The sequence below is a fragment of the Molossus molossus genome, unplaced genomic scaffold, assembly GCF_014108415.1.
Source record: "Molossus molossus isolate mMolMol1 unplaced genomic scaffold, mMolMol1.p scaffold_m16_p_14, whole genome shotgun sequence".
Taxonomy (NCBI): Eukaryota; Metazoa; Chordata; class Mammalia; order Chiroptera; family Molossidae; genus Molossus; species Molossus molossus.
In genome coordinates this window covers 5,209,890-5,232,541 of record NW_023425349.1, presented here as the reverse complement: position 1 = coordinate 5,232,541, position 22,652 = coordinate 5,209,890, and the positions used below count along the sequence as shown (strand labels likewise).

General features: G+C 61.4%; 1 protein-coding gene across 1 annotated transcript in view; it reads left to right on the top strand.

Annotated features, from left to right (window-relative positions):
* HMCN2 (hemicentin 2) overlaps nt 1–22,652 on the top strand; it is a 143,752-nt gene that overhangs the window by 69,154 nt on the left and 51,946 nt on the right. The window contains exons 26-48 of the mRNA XM_036261616.1: nt 742–936; nt 1,633–1,763; nt 2,087–2,240; nt 2,600–2,726; nt 3,469–3,623; nt 4,545–4,823; nt 6,143–6,424; nt 6,937–7,045; nt 7,271–7,440; nt 8,267–8,421; nt 8,855–8,951; nt 10,300–10,395; nt 11,131–11,307; nt 13,360–13,517; nt 14,147–14,270; nt 15,515–15,690; nt 16,745–16,841; nt 16,999–17,118; nt 18,068–18,229; nt 18,550–18,825; nt 19,819–19,986; nt 21,050–21,163; nt 21,598–21,684. Coding sequence (XP_036117509.1) covers nt 742–936; nt 1,633–1,763; nt 2,087–2,240; nt 2,600–2,726; nt 3,469–3,623; nt 4,545–4,823; nt 6,143–6,424; nt 6,937–7,045; nt 7,271–7,440; nt 8,267–8,421; nt 8,855–8,951; nt 10,300–10,395; nt 11,131–11,307; nt 13,360–13,517; nt 14,147–14,270; nt 15,515–15,690; nt 16,745–16,841; nt 16,999–17,118; nt 18,068–18,229; nt 18,550–18,825; nt 19,819–19,986; nt 21,050–21,163; nt 21,598–21,684 — 3,609 coding nt within the window. The remainder of the gene's footprint in view (nt 1–741; nt 937–1,632; nt 1,764–2,086; nt 2,241–2,599; nt 2,727–3,468; nt 3,624–4,544; nt 4,824–6,142; nt 6,425–6,936; nt 7,046–7,270; nt 7,441–8,266; nt 8,422–8,854; nt 8,952–10,299; nt 10,396–11,130; nt 11,308–13,359; nt 13,518–14,146; nt 14,271–15,514; nt 15,691–16,744; nt 16,842–16,998; nt 17,119–18,067; nt 18,230–18,549; nt 18,826–19,818; nt 19,987–21,049; nt 21,164–21,597; nt 21,685–22,652) is intronic.

Sequence of the window (22,652 nt, the reverse complement as noted above, 5' to 3'; positions counted from 1 at the left end):
AGCTGCCCAAAGGGCCGTCCGTTTCCCTGGCAGCCAGTGCAGAGTGGAGTAACCCTGAAAGAGATGACACTTAGGGTGCCTTGAACGGGTCATATCTGGATCCTGTCCCCCAAGCCCACCCAGGTGGGAGGGCCCACTCCGATGGCCCTCCTCTCAGAGTGAGAGAGGCAGGGCGTGTCTGCAAAGAGCACCCCGGCTCCAGGGAGGTGGCAGTGAAGCGTGGGGTGTTGGTGATGACAGTATTGGCAATGACAGGATGGCGGTGGTGGAGGATGACGGAGGGGGGGCGGGGGGGGGCAGAGGTGCCGAGGAGGCTGACCTGTGAGTTTGGGGGAGTGGCCCCACAGACTCCTGCTCCTCCTTAGCACCTACTACGTGCCAGGCACTGAGCTTGCCGCTGGGGTGCGGCAGGAATAAAGCAAAGACCCAGCCCTTGGTCAGGAGACAGACAGTAGACAGAGGACCCTAAGCAAGTACACTGATGTCCGTGAGAGAGTCGGAGGTGGTGGCAGAAAGGAAACGCCGGCAGGAAGGGGCTGGGGCGTGCTGGGGTGCCATTCCAGGCAGGTGGGGCTCCAGAGGGAACCAGAGAGCTCCGGGCTCCCGTGCCATGGCCCCAGGGCCCAGGGAGACAAGACATGCAGCCTGGGGTGGGGGTCAGCGGTGTGCTCACAGGGACAGTGGGGGTGTGGACGGGGGAGGGCAGAATGTTCATGCTCATGGCTCCGTGTGCCTGGCCAGGGACACCCAAGCCCCAGGTCACATGGCGGAAGGGCCCGTCCTCAGAGCCGCTGCATGGCCGGCCGGGCCTGGCGGTGCTGGATGAAGGCTCCCTGCTCCTGGCCTCGGTCTCTCCCACCGACGGCGGGGACTACGCGTGCCAGGCCGCCAACGAGGCGGGCTCCGCGTCCAGGAGCGCCAAGCTGGTGGTCCACGGTGAGCGGGGCCCCGAGCTGGGCGGCCGGACACGCCTCCGCTGGAGCAGAGCTCACCCGGTGCCCGGGGTGGGGAGGGCCTGAGGGCACCGGGAGAGCAGCAGGATGCATGGGCACCCCGTTCCCCTGAGAGACCCCCACAGGGACAGTGAGAGGGAAGAGCCTGGAACTCCATTAGTGGTGTTTCAGTGGCCCAGTAGGTGACTTCGTTTTAAAACGAGCGCCGATGGCCCACCTCTACCGAACCTGCTGCAAGTGGCCGGAGGTCCATGTCCTTCCCTCAGCTCCCTGCAGCTCCCCTGCCCCCACCCACGGTGCCGTGTGCGGGGAATGGGAGCCCCTGCCCTCCACCTGGCCGTCCTGGGGGGTAGGGCTCCTACTGGCCGCCTCCCGCCTCCCGGTGGCCGGCTGCCCGGCTTGCCCTGCAAGGACGTGCCTGGGACGTTGCTCACAAAGACAGAGCCAGGCCCCGCCTTCCGAGCTTCTGACTCAGGGACCCCTGCAGGGACCATGACAATGGGCTGAGTGTAGAACTGCAGGGGCTGGGCCTCCAGCATCTCTTAAAGCTGAGTGTCCGAGAGGGGTGCCACTGCCGGGGCACAACCGGGGGCCCCAGAATCTAGGCTGCCTGTCCAGGCAGGGTCCAGGCAGCCGTGGCTTCAGGGAGCGAGGCTCCTCTTCCTCTCCTGGTTCCCAGTGCCCCCCAGCATCCGGGACAACGGACGCAGGGCCAACGTGTCAGGCATGGCGGGGCAGCCCCTGACGCTGGAATGCGATGCGCATGGCTTTCCGGCCCCTGAGATCATGTGGTTCAAGGATGGACAGCTGGTAGGTGGCCCCTGGGGCGGCCAGGCTGTGGGTGGGATATGGGTAGGGTACGGGCCTTCTGGACAAGTTCCTGGTGTGCCAAGTGTGGCAGGGAGGTGTGACAGGTGTCTTTCGGGATGCACTGGGCTCGGGACAGGGGAAGACTGAGGTCCCACAATCAAGCCTGGGGGGCTGTATGGTGGAGAGGGCACAGCACCATTCTAGGAGTCAGAAGCCCCCGGTTCTTGTCCCCAACCAGTTTCTTGGGCCTTAGTTTCCTTGTTGCTAATGGCAGAGGGTGGCCAGACCCGGCTCCCCAGCTCCCTCTGACCTCTTCTGCCCAGATCCCCAAGGTGGAGGGGGGCAGCCACCGCCTCCTCAACGAGGCCCAGGCCCTCCACTTTCCCAGCATCCAGGAGGGGGATTCCGGCCTCTACTCCTGCCGGGCGGAGAACCAGGCGGGCACCGCCCAGAGAGACTTCGAACTTCTGGTGCTCAGTGAGTGACGCCTGAGCCCCCAGGCCCCAGGGTGTGGTGAGGCGGGGGAGGGGGCGCAGGAGGGGGACACTGTGTGCTGAGAGCAGGGCACAGAGGGGCCGACACCCTACCCGGCTGGGGCAGACATTCGACCGTCACATAATCAGCCAAGTAGTGACTGTCGTGTCCCTGTCCCCGTGTTCCATGCTGCAAGAGGGCAGTGCGGGTGGCCGAGGAGGCACAGGGTGGGCCGGGCCAGTCGGGGCTCTGGGGAGCTTCCCTGGCAGGACATAGAAGGAAGGGGGCACCAGGCAGGGGGACCCGCAGTGGGCGGGGCTTGCAGGTTTGAGCATTTTCGCCCCTCCCCCTCTCGCCCCCAGTCCCACCTTCCGTGCTTGGAGCCGGGGCCGCCCAGGAGGTGCTGGGCCTGGCTGGCGCTGAGGTGGAGCTGGAGTGCCGGGCCTCAGGGGTCCCCACGCCCCAAGTGGAATGGACCAAGGACAGGCAGTGAGTGGCCCGCCTGGCGGACGGCGTGGGGGTGCCCAGGCCTGGGCCAGGAGGCTGCGGGGCTCCAGGGAGGTTGAGCTCTGTGGGGGTTGACAGACATTGCTCATGCCACGAGGACCCAGGCAGAGGGCAGCGTGGGCACCTCCCACCCCAGCCCAGGATCACCCGTGAGACCCTGCGCTCATTCAACAGGGTTTTCTCATCATCATTCAGCTTTCCTTTAAAAAAAAAAAATCCTCTTTTTTTTGAGGTAAAATCCATGTAACGTGAAATGAACCATTCTAAAGTCCACAGCTCAGTGGCATTTAGCACGTCCACAGTTGGCACAAGCGTCCCCTCTGTCTGGTTCCGGAACAGTTTATCTTCCCGAAGGAGACCCAGTACCCCTAACAGTCCCGCCTGCCCCTCCCCCGCCCCTCCCCCGCCCCTCCCCCGCCGCCACTGTCTCCGGAGAGGCACCTGCGGCTCCTGGGAATTTCCTGCAGCTGCACAGCAGGTGACCTCTGGTGCCTGTCTTCTTTCACTCAGCACAGAGTTTGGGGTTCGGCTGGGTGTAGCAGGTGTCAGCCGGCCCTTTCTCTAAACGCACTGGGGCATCCGCCACGTTTTGTCTGTTCACCTGCCGATGGCACTTGGACTGTTTGCACCTTTCGAGACTGTGACCCTCTCAGGCTTCCTTGTCATCTGTGCGGCCGCCCTGCCCGCCCCGGCCTGACTCGCACTGTTCTGACCCTCTGCCCAGGCCTGTCCTTCCCGGTGACCCGCACATCCAGCTCCAGGAGAATGGCCAGCGTCTCCGCATCAGCAGCAGTCACCTGGGGGACGAGGGGCGGTACCAGTGCGTGGCCTTCAGCCCCGCGGGCCAGCAGGCCAAGGACTTCCAGCTCAGAATCCATGGTGAGCCCGGCCCCGGCCCGGGCTGCTGGCCAGGCTTCCCGGGGCTGCCACTGCACAGGGAAGGGGCCAGGGCAGAAGCGGCAGCCCGAGGGGAACCCCAGTCCAGCAAAGCTGGGGAAGGGAGGGACAGGAAATCCGCACCAACTCTCCCAAGCCCGGTCCCGACCCACTTCGCAAGTTTCACTACTCCTGACACCATCGATGTGACCCTTTCTTCAGCTTTTTCTTTAAATCGAATCACTTTCTTTACACCGAAACATGTTTATCTAAAAAGATATTTAATATCTCAGCCGTAAGTGGGAAACCAGGTCCCCTTGGCCTTCGTGGGAGGAAGCTGCAAAACCAAATGCACAGAAGGACCTGGAGAAGCTCAGGCACGAGCCGCCCGCGGAGGGGGCTGGGCTGTCTGCTGTCTGTGGTGAAGGGCTGGATAGAAAGTGCTAGAAAGGTTGAGTACGGAGTCGTACCCAACAAGCCTTTTCCTGTGTCGTGTTCTGGCCAGGAGGAGATTGGGAGGGCGTAGCAGGTCCGTTGTGGGCCGCAGGGCTATTCCACGTGGTGCCCACAAACCCTGAGGCTCATCTGGGTACCACCAGCAGCCTGCTTCCTGCCACATGGGAACCCCTGATTGAGTTTAGCCCCCATTTTACAGATGGGGGGACTGAGGAGTGACCTACCTGGGTCATACAGCCAATTAGAGGCAGAGTGGGGTCCAGAGCCCCAGCTGAGCCCCCAGCCCCCTCTTCTACACCCCTTGTGATGACCCAGCTGGCTTCCCATGTCGGCGTGCCCCAAGCTGGCCTCTTCTGCCCGTCCCCAGACCCCCCTGTCCTGCAGTTGGAGCCTGTGGCGTGTGCCACTCGGGGCGTGGGGCACCAGCGGCCTCAGGGGCTCCCTGTGACTGCCCCCCACTGTCCCCAGCACCCCCCACCATCCGGGGCTCCAACGAGACCAGCGAGGTGGCTGTCATGGAGGGCCTGCCGGTGCGGTTCCTGTGTGAGGCCCGAGGAGCACCGGCCCCTGACATCACCTGGCTCAAGGACGGGGCCCCGCTGCCCCCCAGCGCGGAGGCCGTCTACAGCAGGGGCGGTCGGCAGCTGCAGCTGGGGCAGGCCCGGGGCTCCCAGGCCGGCCTCTACACCTGCAAGGCCAGCAACGCTGTGGGGGTCGCGGAGAAGGCCACCAGGCTGCAGGTTTATGGTGAGCGGCCAGGGGTCAGCAGCGAGCGGGGGCCGGCTGGGTGGGCAGAGGGAGGGGCTGGGCTGCGCTGGCCTCCGTCTGTCTCCTGGGTCAGTGAAGGGAGTGGTCAGAGGAGGAGGGTCATCTCTGTGTCACCGCCTCCTACAGGCGAGGAAACAGGCCAGGATTAGGAGGCCTGTCTAGGGGCCCAGGCAGAGCCGAGTGGAAAATCCAGGTCTCCCCTCAAGATTTAGGGCTTTCCACGAAACCATGCCCAGACACTCATGACCACTACTAAAATTACTGCTCTGAATTAATCCCTTACTGTGAGCCAGACCCCCTGGGGCACAGCCTCAGCTCCTCTGATCGGCCTGGGGGCCCTTGTCCCTCCACTTACAGAGGCATGTGGTGGGCTCTGGGGCTCGAGTTCAGCCCAGTAGGATGGGATGGCACCCGGTTCACACCGGGACTGGCCCTACGTCCTGCACTGTTAACCTTGGCGTTGGCCCGTCGAGGAGCTCGGCTCTGAGGCTGTGCAGGGCACTCGGAGGAGAAGGGGTGTGGGTGGCAGGGCCTGGTGAGCTTGGAGGGCAGAATGCAGGCCAGTGGGGTCACCCTGCCCCTGACGAGTAGTCGGCTCAGGAGCTCTGGCCCCCAACGATGAAGCGGGCATGGGCGCTGGGGCTCCAGGGACCCCAGAAGGAAGCTGGGCTGTGCGGGGTCCGTGCGGATGAGCTGAGATGCAGCTTGGGGCTCTTACTCGAGGGTCTGAGGACCTCCTGGAAATTGATGTGAAGTGTGTGACCTGAACAAGGTCGAGGGGCACATCCCAGTCCATTAGTATCCCCTGTCCCCTGGCGATGGCCCTGTGGGCTCAGCAGCATGGCGGCCTTCTCCAAGAGGAAGGGAGAAGCCCTCAGCCTGGCTACCCACTGGGCTATCACAGCCCGTCTGGGCTGGGTTCTGCCCCAGTCAGTACCGCAGGCCAGAGAGGGGACTCATAGGAACAGGGACTTCGATCTCCAGCCTGGGGAGCCCATCACTTTGAGTTCAGTGGATACTGAGACCTACTGTGCGCTTGTCCTGCTTATGATGAGCCCACAGGAGTAGCAGGTGGTGCAGAGAAGATACAAGGAGGTGCCACCAGGAGGCAGAGAGGGAGAGAATGCTTCCAGCCAGGGTCTGGGGCAGGGGCCTGGAGGGGCTGATTTCTGAACAGAGGGTTTCAGCTGGTGCAGGTGAGGGAGGGGGCTTGTCACATGATGTGGGGTCTTCAAGGGGCTTAACCAGGGCTGGTGTTGAGCTCTGGTCCCTGAGTAGCCCCTACGCCTCTTCCCCAGTCCCACCCACCATCCAGGGCGCAGAGGAAGGGCCTCACTTAGTGAAGGCGGTGGCTGGGAGACCCTTGGGGCTGGAGTGTGTGGCCAGAGGCCGCCCTCCGCCCACCCTGTCCTGGTACCACGAGGGGCTGCCCTTGGCGGACAGCAACGGGACGTGGCTGGAGGCGGGCGGCAGCGTGCTGAGCCTGGAGACCCTGGGGGAGGCCTCCGGGGGCCTGTACAGCTGTGTGGCCAGCAGCCCCGCGGGGGAGGCCGTGCTGCAGTATGTCGTGGACGTGCAAGGTGAGCCCGGGCCTGTCCCACCTGGTCATCCGGGCTGTGCACCCCGCCGCCCGTCCCTCCCGGGGGCCAGTGCGCGAAGCCCCTTCTAGGAGCTGCTCCCGGTCAGTGGGGTAGACAGTTAGAGGCCCAAGGCTGGGCTGAGTGTGGGTGGCCGTCCTGGGATGGGCAGGGTGGGGCCTTCCCCTGCTTCTTCCATTGGTCAGACGTTTCTCAGGCGTTAACTCTGGGCTGGCCCACGCCTGCTGGAGGTAAGGCAGGTGGGGCTCCTGAGCCCCGGGTCTGGTGGTGAGACAGACATTGAATAAGCAGGACAAGTCTCAAGGAAGGCCTGGGGGACCACCCACCCTATCTTGTGTGCTCCTGGAAGGCCTCCTGGAGGAGGGACCATTTACAGGGGAACTTGAGTGGTGGGGTATGGCTTGGGCCTAGCTCTGGGGGCACTGGGGGCTTGGGAGGGCTTTAGTTCAGGGTTTGCTCAGCTCTAAACACCCAGCGGGGGATCCCGCCTGCAGTGCCCCCACAGCTCCTGGTGGCCGAAGGCTTGGGCCAGGTGACCACCCTCGTGGGACAGCCCCTGGAACTTTCTTGTCAGGCCTCAGGCTCCCCAGTGCCCACTATCCAGTGAGTATGGGTGGTGAAGGCCGGGGCTGGGCTGGGGGGTGTAGGCAGAAAGTACCTACCTTGGGGTGGATGGGGACAGGAGACACCCCCCTTCTCAGCGGTATGCGAGAGGCCCCGAGCCAGAGACCCGAGTGCGAGCAGAGGCTGCCAGGCCTCCTGGCTTGTCCTGCTGGCCCGGCCTTCCCCGGCCTCAGGCTGGCCCGTCCCCTTTCCCTGGAACCTTAGGTGGCTGCAGAATGGCCGCCCAGTCGAGGAGCTGGCGGGGGTGCAGGTCGCCTCCCAGGGGACCACACTGAGCATCGACCGCGTGGAGCCAGGCCACGCAGGCCTCTTCTCCTGCCAGGCCACCAACGAAGCAGGCACCGCGGGGGCCGAGGTGGAGCTGTCTGTGCTCGGTGAGAAGGCAGGGCCGCCGTGAGGCCAGCGTAGCGCAGCCAGAGGACCAGGCCGTCGGTGCCCCCGCCAGGCCCGGTGGACTGGGGAGGACATGGGGCTGGTCTCCTCTCGACAGTGCTTCTGGGCTGGACCTCCCAGGTCCCCAGAGCAATGTGACATGAGAGGCTGGTCGTAGCTGTTTGCCACACTTGTCACCTGTCCAGTCCACAGGCCCCCTCTCTTCTCCCCAGTCTTCCCTCTCTCCCCACTGACCCTGTGAACTTCGCTCAACACCTCGCATACATCGGCTCTCTCACCTCCGCGCCTGCAAATGCTGCTTCCATGCCTGGGACGTTCTCCTCCTTTGCCTGCTAGCTCCTCCTCATTTTTCAGATCTGTCCTAAAACACCCCTTCCTCCAGGAAGCCCTCCTTGATTTCACTGCGGTGTTACTCCACACCACCACCACCTTTTGGCTATAACTCACCACCCACTGTATTGGGAGGGCTTGTTTGGTGTCCATCTCTGCAGCCCAGGTCTGGGAGCTCTGAGAGGGCAACGCAGTGGCCACCATTCTGTGTTCCTGTGTCCCTGTGTCTAGTACAGTTTGGGGCACAGGGTAGTTGCTCAGTGAATGGATGGATAGATGGATGGGGGGATAATTTTGAAGAATGGAAAGACTTGCCCTGCTGGCTCCTGTCCGGCCCTCTTCCCCCAAGCCAGGGGCTTGCGTAGGGGCGGCTGGCGGGCAGACCTGGCCACTCCTTACTCCCCAGGCACTAAGGGGTTGCTGGGTGCCCACTGCGCGCCTCCTGACCCTGTCCTTCCTGCCTCTGCCTCTACCCAGAGCTCCCATCCGTGGTCATCGTCGGGGGGGAGAACATCACAGCCCCTTTCCTGCAGCCGGTGACCCTGCGATGTGCAGCGACTGGGGTGCCTACCCCGAGCCTCCGGTGGTGGAAGGATGGGGTGGCCCTGGCAGCCTCAGGGGGGAACCTGCAGGTACATGCAGGGCCCTAGGGCTGATGGTGCAACCCTGCATTGGTGCACGGGCCACTTTTTAGGGCTCTGGAGATCCCAGCAGGGCCCCGGCAGCCTGGGGCAGGAAGAGCAACGAGCCACTCAGCCTGGGAACGCTCAGTGGACTGCGTGCTGGGCCTGAAGAGGGAGGGCACCTTTACCCTAGTGTGTGTCCCCAGAGGGAGAAAGGGGGGGAGAGGAGCACCCCCAAGATCAGAGGGGTTCCCTGGAATGTAGGTGTGGTTCATAGCTCCTTCCCCAGAGCCACGCTTGTCCCCATGCCTCACTTCTGCTCCTGGGGTCAGCAGCAGCCTGGCCACTTGCCATGTCCCAGCAGCATTCTGACTGACTTCCGGTTCTGGGCCCCATGCCCGCCCCCACCCCCATGACACACCTGTGCCTCCCGCTGCCCCAGATTGAGAAGGTGGACCTGAGGGATGAAGGCGTCTACACCTGTGCCGCCACTAACTTGGCTGGGGAGAGCAGGAGGGACGTGGTGCTCAAGGTGCTGGGTGAGGACGTGGGCGCTGAGTGGTGAGGGTCCCTTGAGGGCCCGGGGCTGCTGTGGGGGCCTGGGGGGGGAGGGGTTTAACATCATAGTCATGCTTTTTTTTTAAACTCATCTTTATTGTTAAATATATTACTGATATTTCTCTTTTTCCCCATTGACACCCTCCTCCCCATTCCCTCCTCCTCCTGCCTTCCCCACACTATTGTCAGTGTCCATTGGTCCATTGGTTATGCATAGATGCACAGGAGTTCTTTGGTTTATCTCATCCCGCCCTCCCTCCCCCCTTCCCTTTGAGGTTCATCAGTTTAACAACCAATTTGTACTTCTTAATTCCTTCATCTTTTCACCCATCCCCCCAGCCCCCACCCATCTAGCAAGCAACAAAAAGTTCTCTGTGTCTATGAGTCTGTTTCTGTTCTGCTTGCTCCTTTTGCCTAGTCATGCTCTTGACTTTAGAAGTAGAAAGTCATTTGCTCTGTGGCCCCTTTGGGTTGTTTTCAGAGCATTTTTAAGGGACACCCTTTTCTACAACCATATTTACCTTTGCTTGTCTTATTCATTTTGGGGGATTTTTTTTTTAAATCCTCACCTGAGGATATTTTTCTGTTTATCATTAGATAGAGTTGGAGGGAGGAAGAGAGAGAGAAACATTGATATGAGAGAGACACATCAACTGGTTGCCTCCTGCATGACCCCCACCAGGGTCAGGGACAAACTGCAACCGAAGTACATGCCCTTGACCGGAATCGAACCTGCAACTCGTTGGTCCGCAGGCCGACACTCTAACTGCTGAGCCAAGCTGGCCAGGGCAGTTTTGGGGATCTTTTATGTCCTTGTACATATAGGCAGATCCTTGCATTTTCACTTTTCGTGGCTGTCACCGTTCCTGGATGGGCTTTGGGGTGGTCCTTGTGCGACTGCAATGAAGACTGTAGCCTGGCCCAGCCGGTGTGGCTCAGGGGTTGAGCATCGACCCTGCACCAAGAGGTTGCCAGTTTGATTCCCGGTCAGGGCACATGCCCAGGCTGTGGGCCAGGTCCATGGGGTGAGGGGGAGCATGCAGGAGGCAGCCAATCTATCTTGTCTCTCATCAATGTTTCTTTCTCTCCCTCTCCCTTTCTCTCTCTCTCAAAATCAATAAAGAAGAAGAAGAAGAAAAAAAACTGTACCCCGAGCCTTTGTTCTTGTGCGTGGTTCAGGAGGGGGGTTCCTTGGTCGGAGGGCATGAGGTGGGGGGGTGCTAGTTGCCCAGAACCCTTAGGAAGGCTGAGGAGGGGCATCGGGACGGCTGAGATTTGAGCTACCGGAGTCCACACCCACCAAGCCAGGCTGCTCCTTGTCTTCCCTAGTGCCCCCCAACATTGAGCCAGTCCTGGCCAACAAGGCAGTGCTGGAAAATGCCTCCGTGACCTTGGAGTGTCTGGCTTCGGGCGTGCCCCCTCCAGGTAAGAGCCCTCCTGGTGATTGAAAGCTCGCCCAGCCGGCCGCAGGTCCCCATCTAATGAGGCTGGCCCGCGCTCCCAGCACCCCTCGGGCGGTGGGCGGAACAGGATGAAATCAGCAGGCCCTGCTCCCAACTTTGTGCATTTTCCTCTCTCCTGTGCCCATTGCGTGCGGTCCCCTCTGGCCCAGAACCTTGCGCTGGTGTGTGCACTGAGCCCAGAGGCCGAGAAGCAGCTGCCTGGCGTCTAAAGCCAACCTGCAGGGCGTGTTCGGGTTGTAACTGCGCTGGGCTGCCCCGGGCTGGGACGATATCCCGGGCCTCCAGGTTCCTGCCTGTCTAGGCCTCTCCTCTGGACCCGCAGCCTGGGGCTGGGTGTGAGTGTTTGGCAGCCAGCATGGCCCAGGAGGAGGGCCCATCTCCTGTCTCCCATTTGAAGCAGGTCCACCCAGTTTTGCCTGGGATAGTGAGCCCTGGAGATGATTGCCCCATCCCATGGGGTACATGCCCTGTTAAGTTCTGGGATGGGCCCTGGCAGGATGTAAGCAAACTGAAGATACAATTGGTTCATACTTAGGAGGAGATGAGGGCTGGCTTTGACTTTCCTTGCTTCTGCTTGCCCCAGCCTCCACCCCCTGGGGCTTCCTCTCTGCCCTTGCTCCTGTCTCAGGCAACACTACCTAGTACACAGGCACTGAAGGGCCGGCAGGACCCCCTTGATGTCTCTTCTCTCCCCCAGACATCTCCTGGTTCAAGGGCCACCAGCCAGTCTCTGCCCAGAAGGGAGTCACAGTGTCAGCTGATGGGAGAGTTCTCCTCATTGAGAGAGCCCGCTTTTCTGATGCTGGGAGCTACCGCTGTGTGGCGTCCAATGTGGCAGGGCGCACAGAGCTGCAGTACGGCCTACGGGTCAATGGTGAGTGCCCTGGGGCTGAAGGGGTCCTTGTCGAAAAGTTATCCTCCATCCACTTGTCTATCAGTCTACTCATCCATCCATCCATCATCCATCCATCTATCATCCATCTATCTATTCATCCATTCTTTCTTCCTTCCATTCAAAAGTCATCTCTCCAGCATCCATTCATTCATTTCTTTATTCATCATTCATCCATCCATGTATCCTTCCTTTCACCCATCATCCATCATTCAGTATCCATTCATCCATCATCCATTCATCCATCCTTTCATTCAAAAGTCATCTATCCATCATCCATTCATTCATTTATTCATTCATCATTCATCCATCCATTTATCTTTTCTTCCACCCATTATCCATCCATTCATCCATCTATCCTTCTGTCTATTCATTATCCATCCATCCACCCACCCATCCTTCTATCAGTGCATAGAAATACTCAATTGTCCACCCATTGATCCAACCACCCATCCACTTCTCTGCCCATTTATCCACCCATCTAACCACCCATCTGTCCAGCCAGCCGTTCCTCCATCTGTCCATCTCTGTCCAACCACGTTAATTAGGGACATGCCATGGGGCAAACCCTGGTGCCGCAGCCCTGAGGAGACAGATGCAGGAGCTTGTGCTAGTGGGAGGTGCAGTGACAGACAATCACCCCGAGCGCTGCTTCCTGACAGCTGTGACAGGAGCAGTGGGGGTGAGGCACAGCTGGGCGCCGGGAGCTGGGCACTGACCTGCCTGGGGAGTCCGGAGGCGTCTCAGGGAGCTGGATGCCTAACTAGGGACCGCCTGCCAAGGCCTGAGGCTGCAGACCTGGGAACCGAGGACCTGGGGGCCTGCAGCGGCCACGGAAGGGCAGAGGGGCCGGGGTCGTGCATGGGTCAGGGCTTTGTGTTAAGAGCAGTGGGGAGCTGGACAGGAGCCCTGGGCACCCCGGCTTGTGTCCTCCAGATACAACTGAATCATCTTCTGCCCATGAGGGGCTGCCTGTAAGAGAGTGTTTGACCTGATACCTCTGAGTTGGAAAACAAAACCTGCCCAGGGGTCCTCAGCCCTTCTCACCCCTCAGCCCCATGAAGTGCTGACCAGAAGGCCCAAGAGCAGGTGCTGCTGCTGCCACTTCCTAGCTGGTCAACCCTGGGCAGGGGTTGCCCTCCCTGTGCCTCAGTTTCTCATCTATAGAGGCCTCATGATGGTTGTGAAAGAATGAGATGAGCAACTTCGAGACCTGCTCAGTGGGGTGTCGTGTTGAGAGTGGCTGTCCCTGTGCTTTGGTTGTGGCCAGTGGGGATGCCCAGCCAGATGCCCTGGGGGATGCCCAGCCAGGTGCCCTGGGGATGCCCAGCCAGGTGCCCTCCGGGGATGCCCAGCCAGGTGTCCTGTGGGGATGCCCAGCCAGGTGCCCTGGGGATGCCCAGCCAGGTGCCCTCCGGGGATGCCCAGCCAGGTGCCCTCCGGGGATGCCCAGCCAGGTGCCCTGGGGATGCCCAGCCAGGTGCCCTCCGGGGATGCCCAGCCAGGTGTCCTGTGGGGATGCCCAGCCAGGTGCCCTGTGGGGATGCCCAGCCAGGTGCCCTCGGGGATGCCCAGCCAGGTGCCCTGTGGGGATGCCCAGCCAGGTGCCCTCGGGGATGCCCAGCCAGGTGCCCTCGGGGATGCCCAGCCAGGTGCCCTGTGGGGATGCCCAGCCAGGTGCCCTCCGGGGATGCCCAGCCAGGTGCCCTGTGGGGATGCCCAGCCAGGTGCCCTGTGGGGATGCCCAGCCAGGTGCCCTCCGGGGATGCCCAGCCAGGTGCCCTCGGGGATGCCCAGCCAGGTGCCCTCCGGGGATGCCCAGCCAGGTGCCCTCGGGGATGCCCAGCCAGGTGCCCTCGGGGATGCCCAGCAAGGTGCCCTGTGGGGATGCCCAGCCAGGTGCCCTCCGGGGATGCCCAGCCAGGTGCCCTCGGGGATGCCCAGCCAGGTACCCTCGGGGATGCCCAGCCAGGTGCCCTCCCTGTCCTGCCCCCAGCGGGGCTCAGCCTGTATTGTGTCATCTCTGCCCTGCAGTGCCTCCTCGCATCACGCTGCCACCCAGCCTGCCAGGCCCAGTGCTGCTGAGTGCCCCCGTCCGGCTGACCTGCAATGCCACCGGCAGCCCCAGCCCCACCTTGATGTGGCTGAAAGATGGAAACCCCGTGTCTACTGCAGGGACCTCCGGCCTCCAGGTCAGCAGGGCGGGGTGGCCCCAGCTCACCTCCCTGCTGCCTCAGGAGGTGCTGGGAGCTCCGAGGGGAGAGGGAGCTGGGATCCCCAGGGCGGTTGGCAGGAGGGAGGAAGGCGGACTAAGTGGAAAGTCGTGAGCGGGGTCTCCAGACACAATGTACTACACGAGTGTGAGTCATGTCTGTGATTTAACATTGTCTGGTAGCTGCATTAATGAGTAAGAAGAAATAGGTGAAACCGATTTTAATAATACATTTGAATTAACCCAGTATATCCAAAAAGCATCATTTCATCACACGATCAATATAGAAAAATATCAACAAGACATTTTCCATTCTTCTTTTCGTATTGACCCTTTGAAATCCACTGTGTAATTTACACGTGAGGGCTGGCCCCGTTCCAAGGGCTCACTAGCTACAGCAAAGCTCTGGGGGCCCTTCCAGAGCATGATGGAGCCACCCGCAATCGGCAGAGGTCCTGGGGTTGGGGTACAGCTCTGGTTCCCCTGCACTGGGGGTCCAGGGTCTGGAGCAGGCTGCCGGGCGTGCCCAGCAGCAGGGCCAGCTTGGGAAGGTGTGGGCGCTGGCCCTTGAGGTGCATGACCTCACGTGGGCTTCCTTCTGGGGCGCAGGTCTTCCCTGGGGGCCGCGTCCTCACGCTGGCCAGCGCCCGGGCCTCTGACTCGGGCAGATACTCCTGTGTGGCTGTGAGCGCAGTGGGCGAGGACCGCCGGGATGTCGTCCTGCATGTCCACAGTGAGTTCAGGCCCCGCAGGCCGCCAGGTCCAGACCAGTGGCTCAAGAAGGTGGGGCTGGGGTGTGTCTGGCCACATTCGAAGGAAGAAGGGGAGGTTGGATGTGAGACCCGCGGCCTGAGAGTGTGGCTGCCTTCACGCGGGGTCAGTGGGCGTGTGGGCTCCCCCACTGTGGACAGGTGGGCAGGCGAGCGGCCCGCACAGCCGGGAGATCCAAGCTCGGGGATGGGGAAGGCACTCGACACAGCAGGAGGTGCACACGGCCAGCAGCCAGGAGCCGGACGTTGTCACTCTCCTGGGTCTGATGGGGGTCACAGCCCTTTTGGGGAAAGCAGTGCCGGGTGGTGGTTAGGAACACCGGCTCTGGAGTGTAAGGGGTTCGAGTCCTGCCCCCGCCACTTCCTAGCTTCATGACCTTGGGCGAGTCCTTCGCGTCTCCGAGCCTCCATTCCTTCATCTGTGAGAAGGTGGCAGCCACGTCCACGGGTGCCACGGGGCTCGCCACGCTCACGGAGAACAGCCTTGTAGTCGCTCTTGTTCTTAAATGTCCTCGTGTGGGATTTTGCGGGGCTCTCTAGGGGGCACGAGGGACTCTGGGAAATGTGGAGCCCCGGGAGGGGAGGGGAGGAAGCGCCGTTCCATCGCTGGAGGCAAGAGTGTAGTTAACAGGCCTGGTGTGGCCCGGGCTCACCTGCCTGTGTCGTTGCATCTGCTCCCGGCGGCCACTTGTTATCCCCAGGGAGGCCGAGTCATGTCTCCGGGCCTCACGCGTGACCCAGTGTGGGCACGGAGGATGGGGGACCCTGCCCGCTCGGCCCCTACGTTGCACGGGTTGTTTAGGTCTCAGGGGAGACGGTGGCTGGGGTCCTGCCTTTGAAAACGTTTTAAAAAAAGAAAAATATTGTTACTTTTAAAGAGATTTTGAGCTCTTTTTTACATGAGTTGTAAGATAAAATACAGAGAAATCCTGGGTCCCTTTGTCCGCCGTCCCTCAGGGGTAACTTCTTGGACAATTAAATACAGTCGGTCCAGGATGCTGACCCCGTCGCAGTCCATCATCCCACTTGGATTTGGGGGCTCGTTTTGAGGCCGGCTCTGGAGGTCATCGAGAGGACAAGAAGGCTCAGCGCAGGGTGTGGGCCCCCTAACAGGGCCTCCCCTCCCCGGGGTTGGCTCCTGGCGGCTGGACGTGGCCGCCCCGGGGCTCCCCACCTGCCGAGACAGCCCCTCTCCTGCCCCCCGCAGTGCCTCCCAGCATCCTCGGAGAGGAGCTGAATGTGTCTGTGGTGGTCAACGAGTCCGTGGCCCTGGAGTGCCAGAGCCAGGCCGTGCCCCCGCCTGTGCTGAGCTGGCGGAAGGACGGCCGCCCCCTGGAGCCAGGACCTGGAGTCCGCCTCTCTGCAGACAGGGCCTTGCTGGAGGTAGGCGGCCACCCAGGCCACGGCGGGGCTTGGGCAGGAGCCCCGGGCAGGGCGGGGCCTGCGGGTGCCCCTGCGAGGTTCAGCTCAGCCCTGCAGGCCCCTCCAGACCCAACACCCAGGGCTCATCCTCCCGATGGCAGAGCTGCTTCCAGACAAGTGGGGACAGAGGACGAAGCCCCAGGACTGAGCCCTCAGCGCCCCGGTTCCCCCACCCCCACCCGGGGCCAGCAGCTCTCTTCCTACCTGTTTCTCACTCCTTGTTCCGAAGCCTCCTCACCCTGGGCCTTTAAGTCCCTGGATCGGCACGTGGCCCGGCCAGGCGGGGGTGTAGGGTCGGGGACTCTGGGGTCAGCCCGGATTTAAGCTTAGCTCCCCCTCCTCCAGCTCTGCCGTCCTAGGATGTGTTCCGAGTACACTGGCCTCAGGCCTCTCCCCGGTAAACCCACTGGTGCCTTCTGGGGTGGCTGAGAGATTTCCAGGGAGAAGGCCTGTGAGATCCCAACCTGCCCCAGAGGACGGCTCGTCCACGTCAGCCGGGGGTGGGCAGGTGCCCCTCCTGCTACTGGGAAGCGCCTTCCACTCCAGCATACTCCTCCTTCTCCCTCCCGCCTCTACACCTTATGATATGATCATCCCCAACCCTGAGCACCTCCATTTGGTTTCCTCTGCCCGGAATGCCGGCCTCTGCTTCCCTTCACTCTTCAAAGTGGGAGCCACCGCCCACCGTGTCAGGGCCTGACACCTGAGCCCAGGGTCCCCTCCACCCCCTGCTTCATCCTCCACCTGCGCCTCTGGGCTGTTCTGTCAGGACAGGCTGGGCTGTGGACGAGAAGTGGGTGAGCCTGCAGGGCTGCCACTAGGGAGCCCACACCACGCGCCTGGCCCGTGGCAGGCCGCCGAGGTCCCAGCTTCTGGAGGCGCGGAGGTGCTGTCAGGCTCCAGGTGGGGGGGTTGGGACACAGCCAGGTAAAGTGACATTGCACAGTCACACATCTGTCCAGGGCTAACCCCAGCTCTGTGCCACCCCCTGATGGGTCATGTCGCCCTCGAGCAGGTGGGCAGAGCACAGGTGTGGGATGCTGGCCACTACACCTGTGAGGCGCTGAACCAGGCGGGCCGCTCAGAGAAGCACTACAACTTGAATGTCTGGGGTGAGGACCCCTGGGCTGGGCTGGGAACCCCCCCCTTCCCACCCAGCTGGCTTGCATGCCCTGGGGGTGCTGCCTGGGTCCCGGGGTACAGCCCCTCCACTCATGCCCCTCCCCCCCTCCCAGGCCACCACCCACCTCACAGCCTCTCTTCTCTCAGTCCCTCCAGTGTTCCCCTCAAGGGAGCCCCCCACCCTGACTGTGACCAAGGGATACCCTGCCAGGCTGTCCTGTGAATGCCGGGGTGTCCCTTTCCCCAAGATCACCTGGAGGAAAGATGGTAGGTTTGCTGGCCAGGAAGGGGCTGGGGCTCCCAGCAGACATGGGGACCGAACAGAGAAAGGCTGAGAGAAGCGTCGCTTCTGTAGCCAGCACCCCACCCCGAGGGCTGTGAGCCCACACATCCGGCTCTGCTCTGCTCGGCTCTGGGGTGGGGGCACCAGCGAGGGCGGCAGCAGCCTCCTGATCGGCCAACGAGGGTGGGGCTGGGTGAGATTTGCTGATGGGTAGGTGGGGGGCGGGGAAGAAGGAGGAGCCCGGCCTGCCAGTCGGGAGAGAGGCACAAGTGGGGAGCAGACCCGGAGTTGGGGCATGTTCATTTCGAGATGACTTAGACCCCGGTGAGACGTCTGGTGGGCAGGCAGAGGTCAGCCATGGGGCTCAGAGAAGTCGGGTTGAGACCCCTGGGCACAGAGCTTGGGCAGAGGGAGGAAGCCTTGTCATGTGGCCACTGGGGCTCCTCCCGCTCTGGGACACTTGAGGGATGACAGGAGCCTGCAGCCTGCTGCTCTGTAAATAGACACAGGATATCAGAAGTCAGGGTTTCATCCAGAGCCCGAGGCTCACAAAATCCGTGCTGCCAGGTATGCCCACCGCTTGGTCTCCTCCCAGGCCACGGACGGGTCCTTCGTTCAACAGCCTGCATTGAGCCACACCATGTGCCAGGGCCTGAGCCTCTAAGGATCCCAGGGGAAAGTGAGGCAGGGTGTCTGGGACGGCCCAGGCGGGGTGGGGTTCAGACACCTGCAGACGGGTCTGTGACCGGCAGACGCTCGGGGGTGGCAAGAGCGTGGCAGGGGGCCAGGGCCGGATCTGGTGCTCAGGGAGGGCTCCCTGCAGAAGGTGACCTCCGAGTGGACACCTGAAGGGGGAGCAGAAGGGGGATGGTGGGAGGACAGCCATTCCAGGTTGACAGGCCGGGAACCAGGGGCATTTTCTTCTGCATCCAGGTCAGCCCGTGCCCGGGGAGGGGGCCGGCCTGGAGCAGGTGTCCGCTGTGGGGCGGGTCCTGTACCTGGGACAAGCCCAGCCCGCCCAGGAGGGAACGTACACCTGTGAGTGCAGCAACGTGGCGGGGAACAGCAGCCAGGACCAGCAGCTGGAGGTGCATGGTGAGCCGGGCTGGGGTGACCTGACCCAGGCGGAAGGGGCCAGAAGGGCGGGCAACCAGGCAGGGCAGACCCCACCCGCCAGAATCCCAGCCAAGACAGGAGTAGTGACGACGAGGACACTTCCCGGCCCCTCTTAGATTACTGGCACTTTTTAACTGCCCCCCAGTTGGCTTCCCGCCCCAGACCCACGTCAGGAGAAAAACCCCCAGAAGCCCTCAGGGCTGGGCTCCTCCCAGGTCTCCCAGGCTCAGGGACCGGCGGTGCGGGGCCTGACGTGAGAGCCTGGTGCCAGGTGGCCACAGCAACTTTCTCCCACCCAGTTCCCCCTCAGATCGCTGGCCCCTGGGAGCCCCACACACAGGTCTCCGTGGTCCAGGATGGGGAGGCCACTCTGGAATGCAACGTCACAGGGAAGCCCCCGCCCCGGGTGAGGTGGGAACGGGAAGGCCAGCCCGTGGGGGCGGAGCCTGGCCTGCGGCTGCAGAACCAGCGTCTGCATGTGGAGCGGGCGCAGGCTGCCCACGCTGGACGCTACAGCTGCGTGGCCGAGAACGTGGCTGGGCGGGCCGAGAAGAGGTTTTCGCTCTCCGTGCTGGGTGAGGACCCGTGGCCTGCTGGAGGAGGGGAGGAGAGGGGGCCGGGTTGGAGAAGGCAAGGCTGGTTGGGTCTCCAGGGTCACGCCTTGTTCTTCCGCGAGGCAGGCCTCTGTGGGGGCTGTTGCTGAGGGAAGCCTTCAACACTGCTCTCAAGTCAGGACTGGCTTCACATAGGCCTCGATGCCCCCCTTCTTCCCTCCCTCTCTCCCTTGCTGTTCCCCCACTCTGTTCTGGACGCTGGGGGAATAAACGCTTTCTCCTGCATGGCTGATGCGTGATGGGGGAACCCAGGGGCCTGGACACTGTCACGGAGGTCAGCGCAGCCTCCTGTAGGAGGTGACCTTTCAGCTGAAATGTAAAAGCAGAGTGGGCATAGCCAGGTGCCAGGGTGAGGGGAAAGTGTGCCAGGCAGAGAGAAGAGACCTCAGAGGCCTGGCGGGGTGACACGTTCAGAGCAGCTAGAACAGCCTTCTGATTTCAGTCTCCCGTTGAGCTTGAGCTCCTACTGTGTGCCTCAGGGCAGAAGCGGGGAGCAGGGAGCGGGGAGAGGGAAGATGGGCAGGGAGGCCCCTCATCGTGCCCCAGTGTGGTGGGGACCCCACCTCGCCCACTCATCCCGCCTGCTGGAGCGTGGCTTCCTCTGAATGGGTGCCCTCCACTGCCGGGTACCACCCACCTGTGCCCTGTGGGTCCGGGGCGTCGGTGCTCAGCTTCGCTAAGGCCAGTCTGCTCAGCACAGGCTCTGCTCCAGGCACCGTGCCGAGCGCTTTCGTGTTCTTGTTGAATCCCGTTGGCGTCCCTCTGGGGTGCGGGAGAACTAAGGCCCGAGCTGTCTGCCTAACACCAGAGCCCAGCCCGTGGCCGCCGCTCTCTCCGTGCAGCTCTCAGACCCTCCGGACTGGGGGGACCCTCGGAGAGGGCCGTCGTTGGGGGTCGGGAAAGGAGCACGCAGCCCTGTCAGCACCCCGACGAAGGCTTCTTCTCTGTGTGCAGTGCCGCCAGAGATCATCGGACACTCAGAGCCGCTGACCAACGTCACTGCCGCCTTGCACAGCCCCTTGACGCTGCTCTGTGAGACCACAGGCACCCCCCCGCCGGGGGTCCGCTGGTTCCGAGGGGAGGAGCCCGTCAGCCCCGGAGAGGGCACCTACCTCTTGGCCGGTAAGGTGCCAGCCAGGGGCGTATCTGGTGATCAGTCTGGCCCTCTGCCTCTCCCTGTGCTCATCACATGCCCATAACCTCGGACCCTGAGCTGCCCAGCCTGGTTGGGATCAACATTTCAGTTGCTGGTTCCCCAGATGATGTGCTCCAGGAAAAACTATGAGATTGAAATAAGTTTAGAAGAGGTGTCCTACTCTGCTCTCCTCCTAGAGACTCACAGTGACCATTTATAGTCAAAGTTCTGATAAGTCCTGCAGCAAAAATTCTCATGGCCCTTATATAACATCCCACAAAATAGTAACACACTTTTGGAACCAGTGATCCAGGCACCTTCTCCTTTGAATACTCATCCTCCTCACAAAGTTGGTTTGTGATCATTCTTGTTGGCATACAAATGGGGAAACTGAGGCCCAACAGGCAGTGTCCCATCCAGATCTTGCAAGGACTTCAAGGCCTCCTGAAGTTCACCCCCAGTGACCCATCAAAGCTTCCCCCGTGCACTGCCTCTGAGCACGTGGTGGGGGCTGCTAGATGCATGTGATGATGTGGATTCAGGGACTGCATCTGGGCCCAGCAGGAAGGAGAGCGGTGATCGATTAGTGATGTCTGCCTGGGTGCAGGCACAGTAGTCCTGCGGGTCCTGTGTATGTACTTCCCCTGAGCTGATCTTAGAAGATCCTTGGGTTCCTCTGAGAGGTTCTTGGGAAGGCAGCCTTTTACAGGGTCCATCAGAGTAGTTGGTGGTCTGACCTAAGCCAGGCCCATTGACGTTCTCTTACCCTAGCCAGTCTCCAGAAGTGGGGGTAGACAGGTGGCAGATCCTTCTTACTTGAATGGGGTCTCAGGCTTACCCTGGTGCACACTGAATGTCCAGGGGGCTCCATCCATCTGTTTACCCTCCTGGGCTCAGTACTCCCATCTGAGGAATGGAACACTGGGGTCGGCAGACACGCACACATCTAATCATGACACCTGACACGCTCTTCTTCCTGGCGGTCAGCCTGGGCTCAGCTTGGGACGGAAGCGGCTCACAGCCATGGACCTCACTCTCCTCCCACCCCAGGTGGCTGGATGCTGAAGATGACCCGGACCCAGGAGCAAGACAGAGGCCTCTACTCATGCCTGGCCAGCAACGAGGCTGGGGAGGTGCGGAGGAACTTCAGCGTGGAGGTCCTGGGTATGCCACAGCCCGTGTCCGTGGCTCCTTTCCTCCTGCCTGGGGGCCCCTGGGGGCGGGGCCCAGGACTGGCTCTGGATGTAGCAAGGGGCCCACCCGGGAAGGAGGGAGAGGCCAAGGCTGTTTCCTTTGCCTCATGAGTGACCTCTGCTCTGAGGCCGCCATGCAACTTTCAAGAAAGCAGGGACTACTCCAACGTGGAAGGAAGGACATAGTTTTGACACCACCCAAACTGCCTTCCTCTGGTCAGGGCCTTCTCCCAGGACACTGGTGCTTCCCTCGGCCACAGCCAGTGTTATGATGCTCACGGCCCTGTGGAAGCGGGCACGAGGGGACGGGAAACCGAGGCACGGGACCCTGAGGAGAGAGGCACGTTTGTTTAGCGCGAGTGAGCCAACCCTAGTCAGTAATCGTCTGTCTCCCTGCTCTCCCAGTTCCTCCCAGTATTGAGAACGAGGACCTGGAGGAGGCGATCAAGGTCCCTGAGGGACAGACAGCCCACCTGACATGCAACGCCACAGGTAAGGCCTCGGACCCAACCACCCTTTCCCACGCCTCTCCTGGCTCTAGTTCTCAGCTTCAGGACTCTCCGCAAGGAGACCTTGGCTGACTTCTTGACCTCGACTGGACTCCACAGGCCCCTATGCTTCCCCATCCCAGCACTGACCACACTGGTCCATAGTGGCCTTGTGACATCTGTGTGCCCCAGCTGGGCTCTGAGCTCCTTGAAGACTCAAGATCTACCTTGTCACCATGGTTCCCCTAGTGTCCATTAATGCTTGTGAGTTGGGACAGATGGATGAATGGATGGTGGATGAATGGATAAGTGGACAGGTGGATGGTTGGATGAATGGATAGGTGGATAGGTAGATGGATGGATAGATGGGTGGATGGATAGGTGGGTAGGTGGATGGATGAATGGATGGATGGATGGATGGATGGATGGATAGATGGATGGATGGATAGGTGGGTAGGTGGATGGATGAATAGATGGTTGGATGGATGGATAGGTGGATGGATGGATGGATGGATGGATGGATGGATGGATGGATGGGTGAATGGATAGGTGGATGGATAGGTGGGTAGGTAGATGGATGAATAGATGGTTGGATGGATGGATGGATGGATAGGTGGATGGGTGGACAGATAGATGGATGGATAGGTGGATGGGTGGACAGATAGATGGATGGATAGGTGGATGGATGGATGGATGGGTGAATGATAGGTGGTAGATAGATGGATGGATAGGTGGATGGATGGATAAGTGGACAGTTGGATGAATGGATAGGTAGATAGGTGGACGGGTGGATGAATAGATAGGTGGGTGGGTGGGTAGATGGATAGGTGTATCTATGTTTGTATGTACATATCTATGTTCGGATGGGTGGGTGAATGGATGGAATAACCTGCTTTTCTTCTCCCTGAACCAGCCATCGCTGCCCATCCTCAGTAAAGAAAAGGCAATCAAACCACTTAGGAAAAGGCCCAG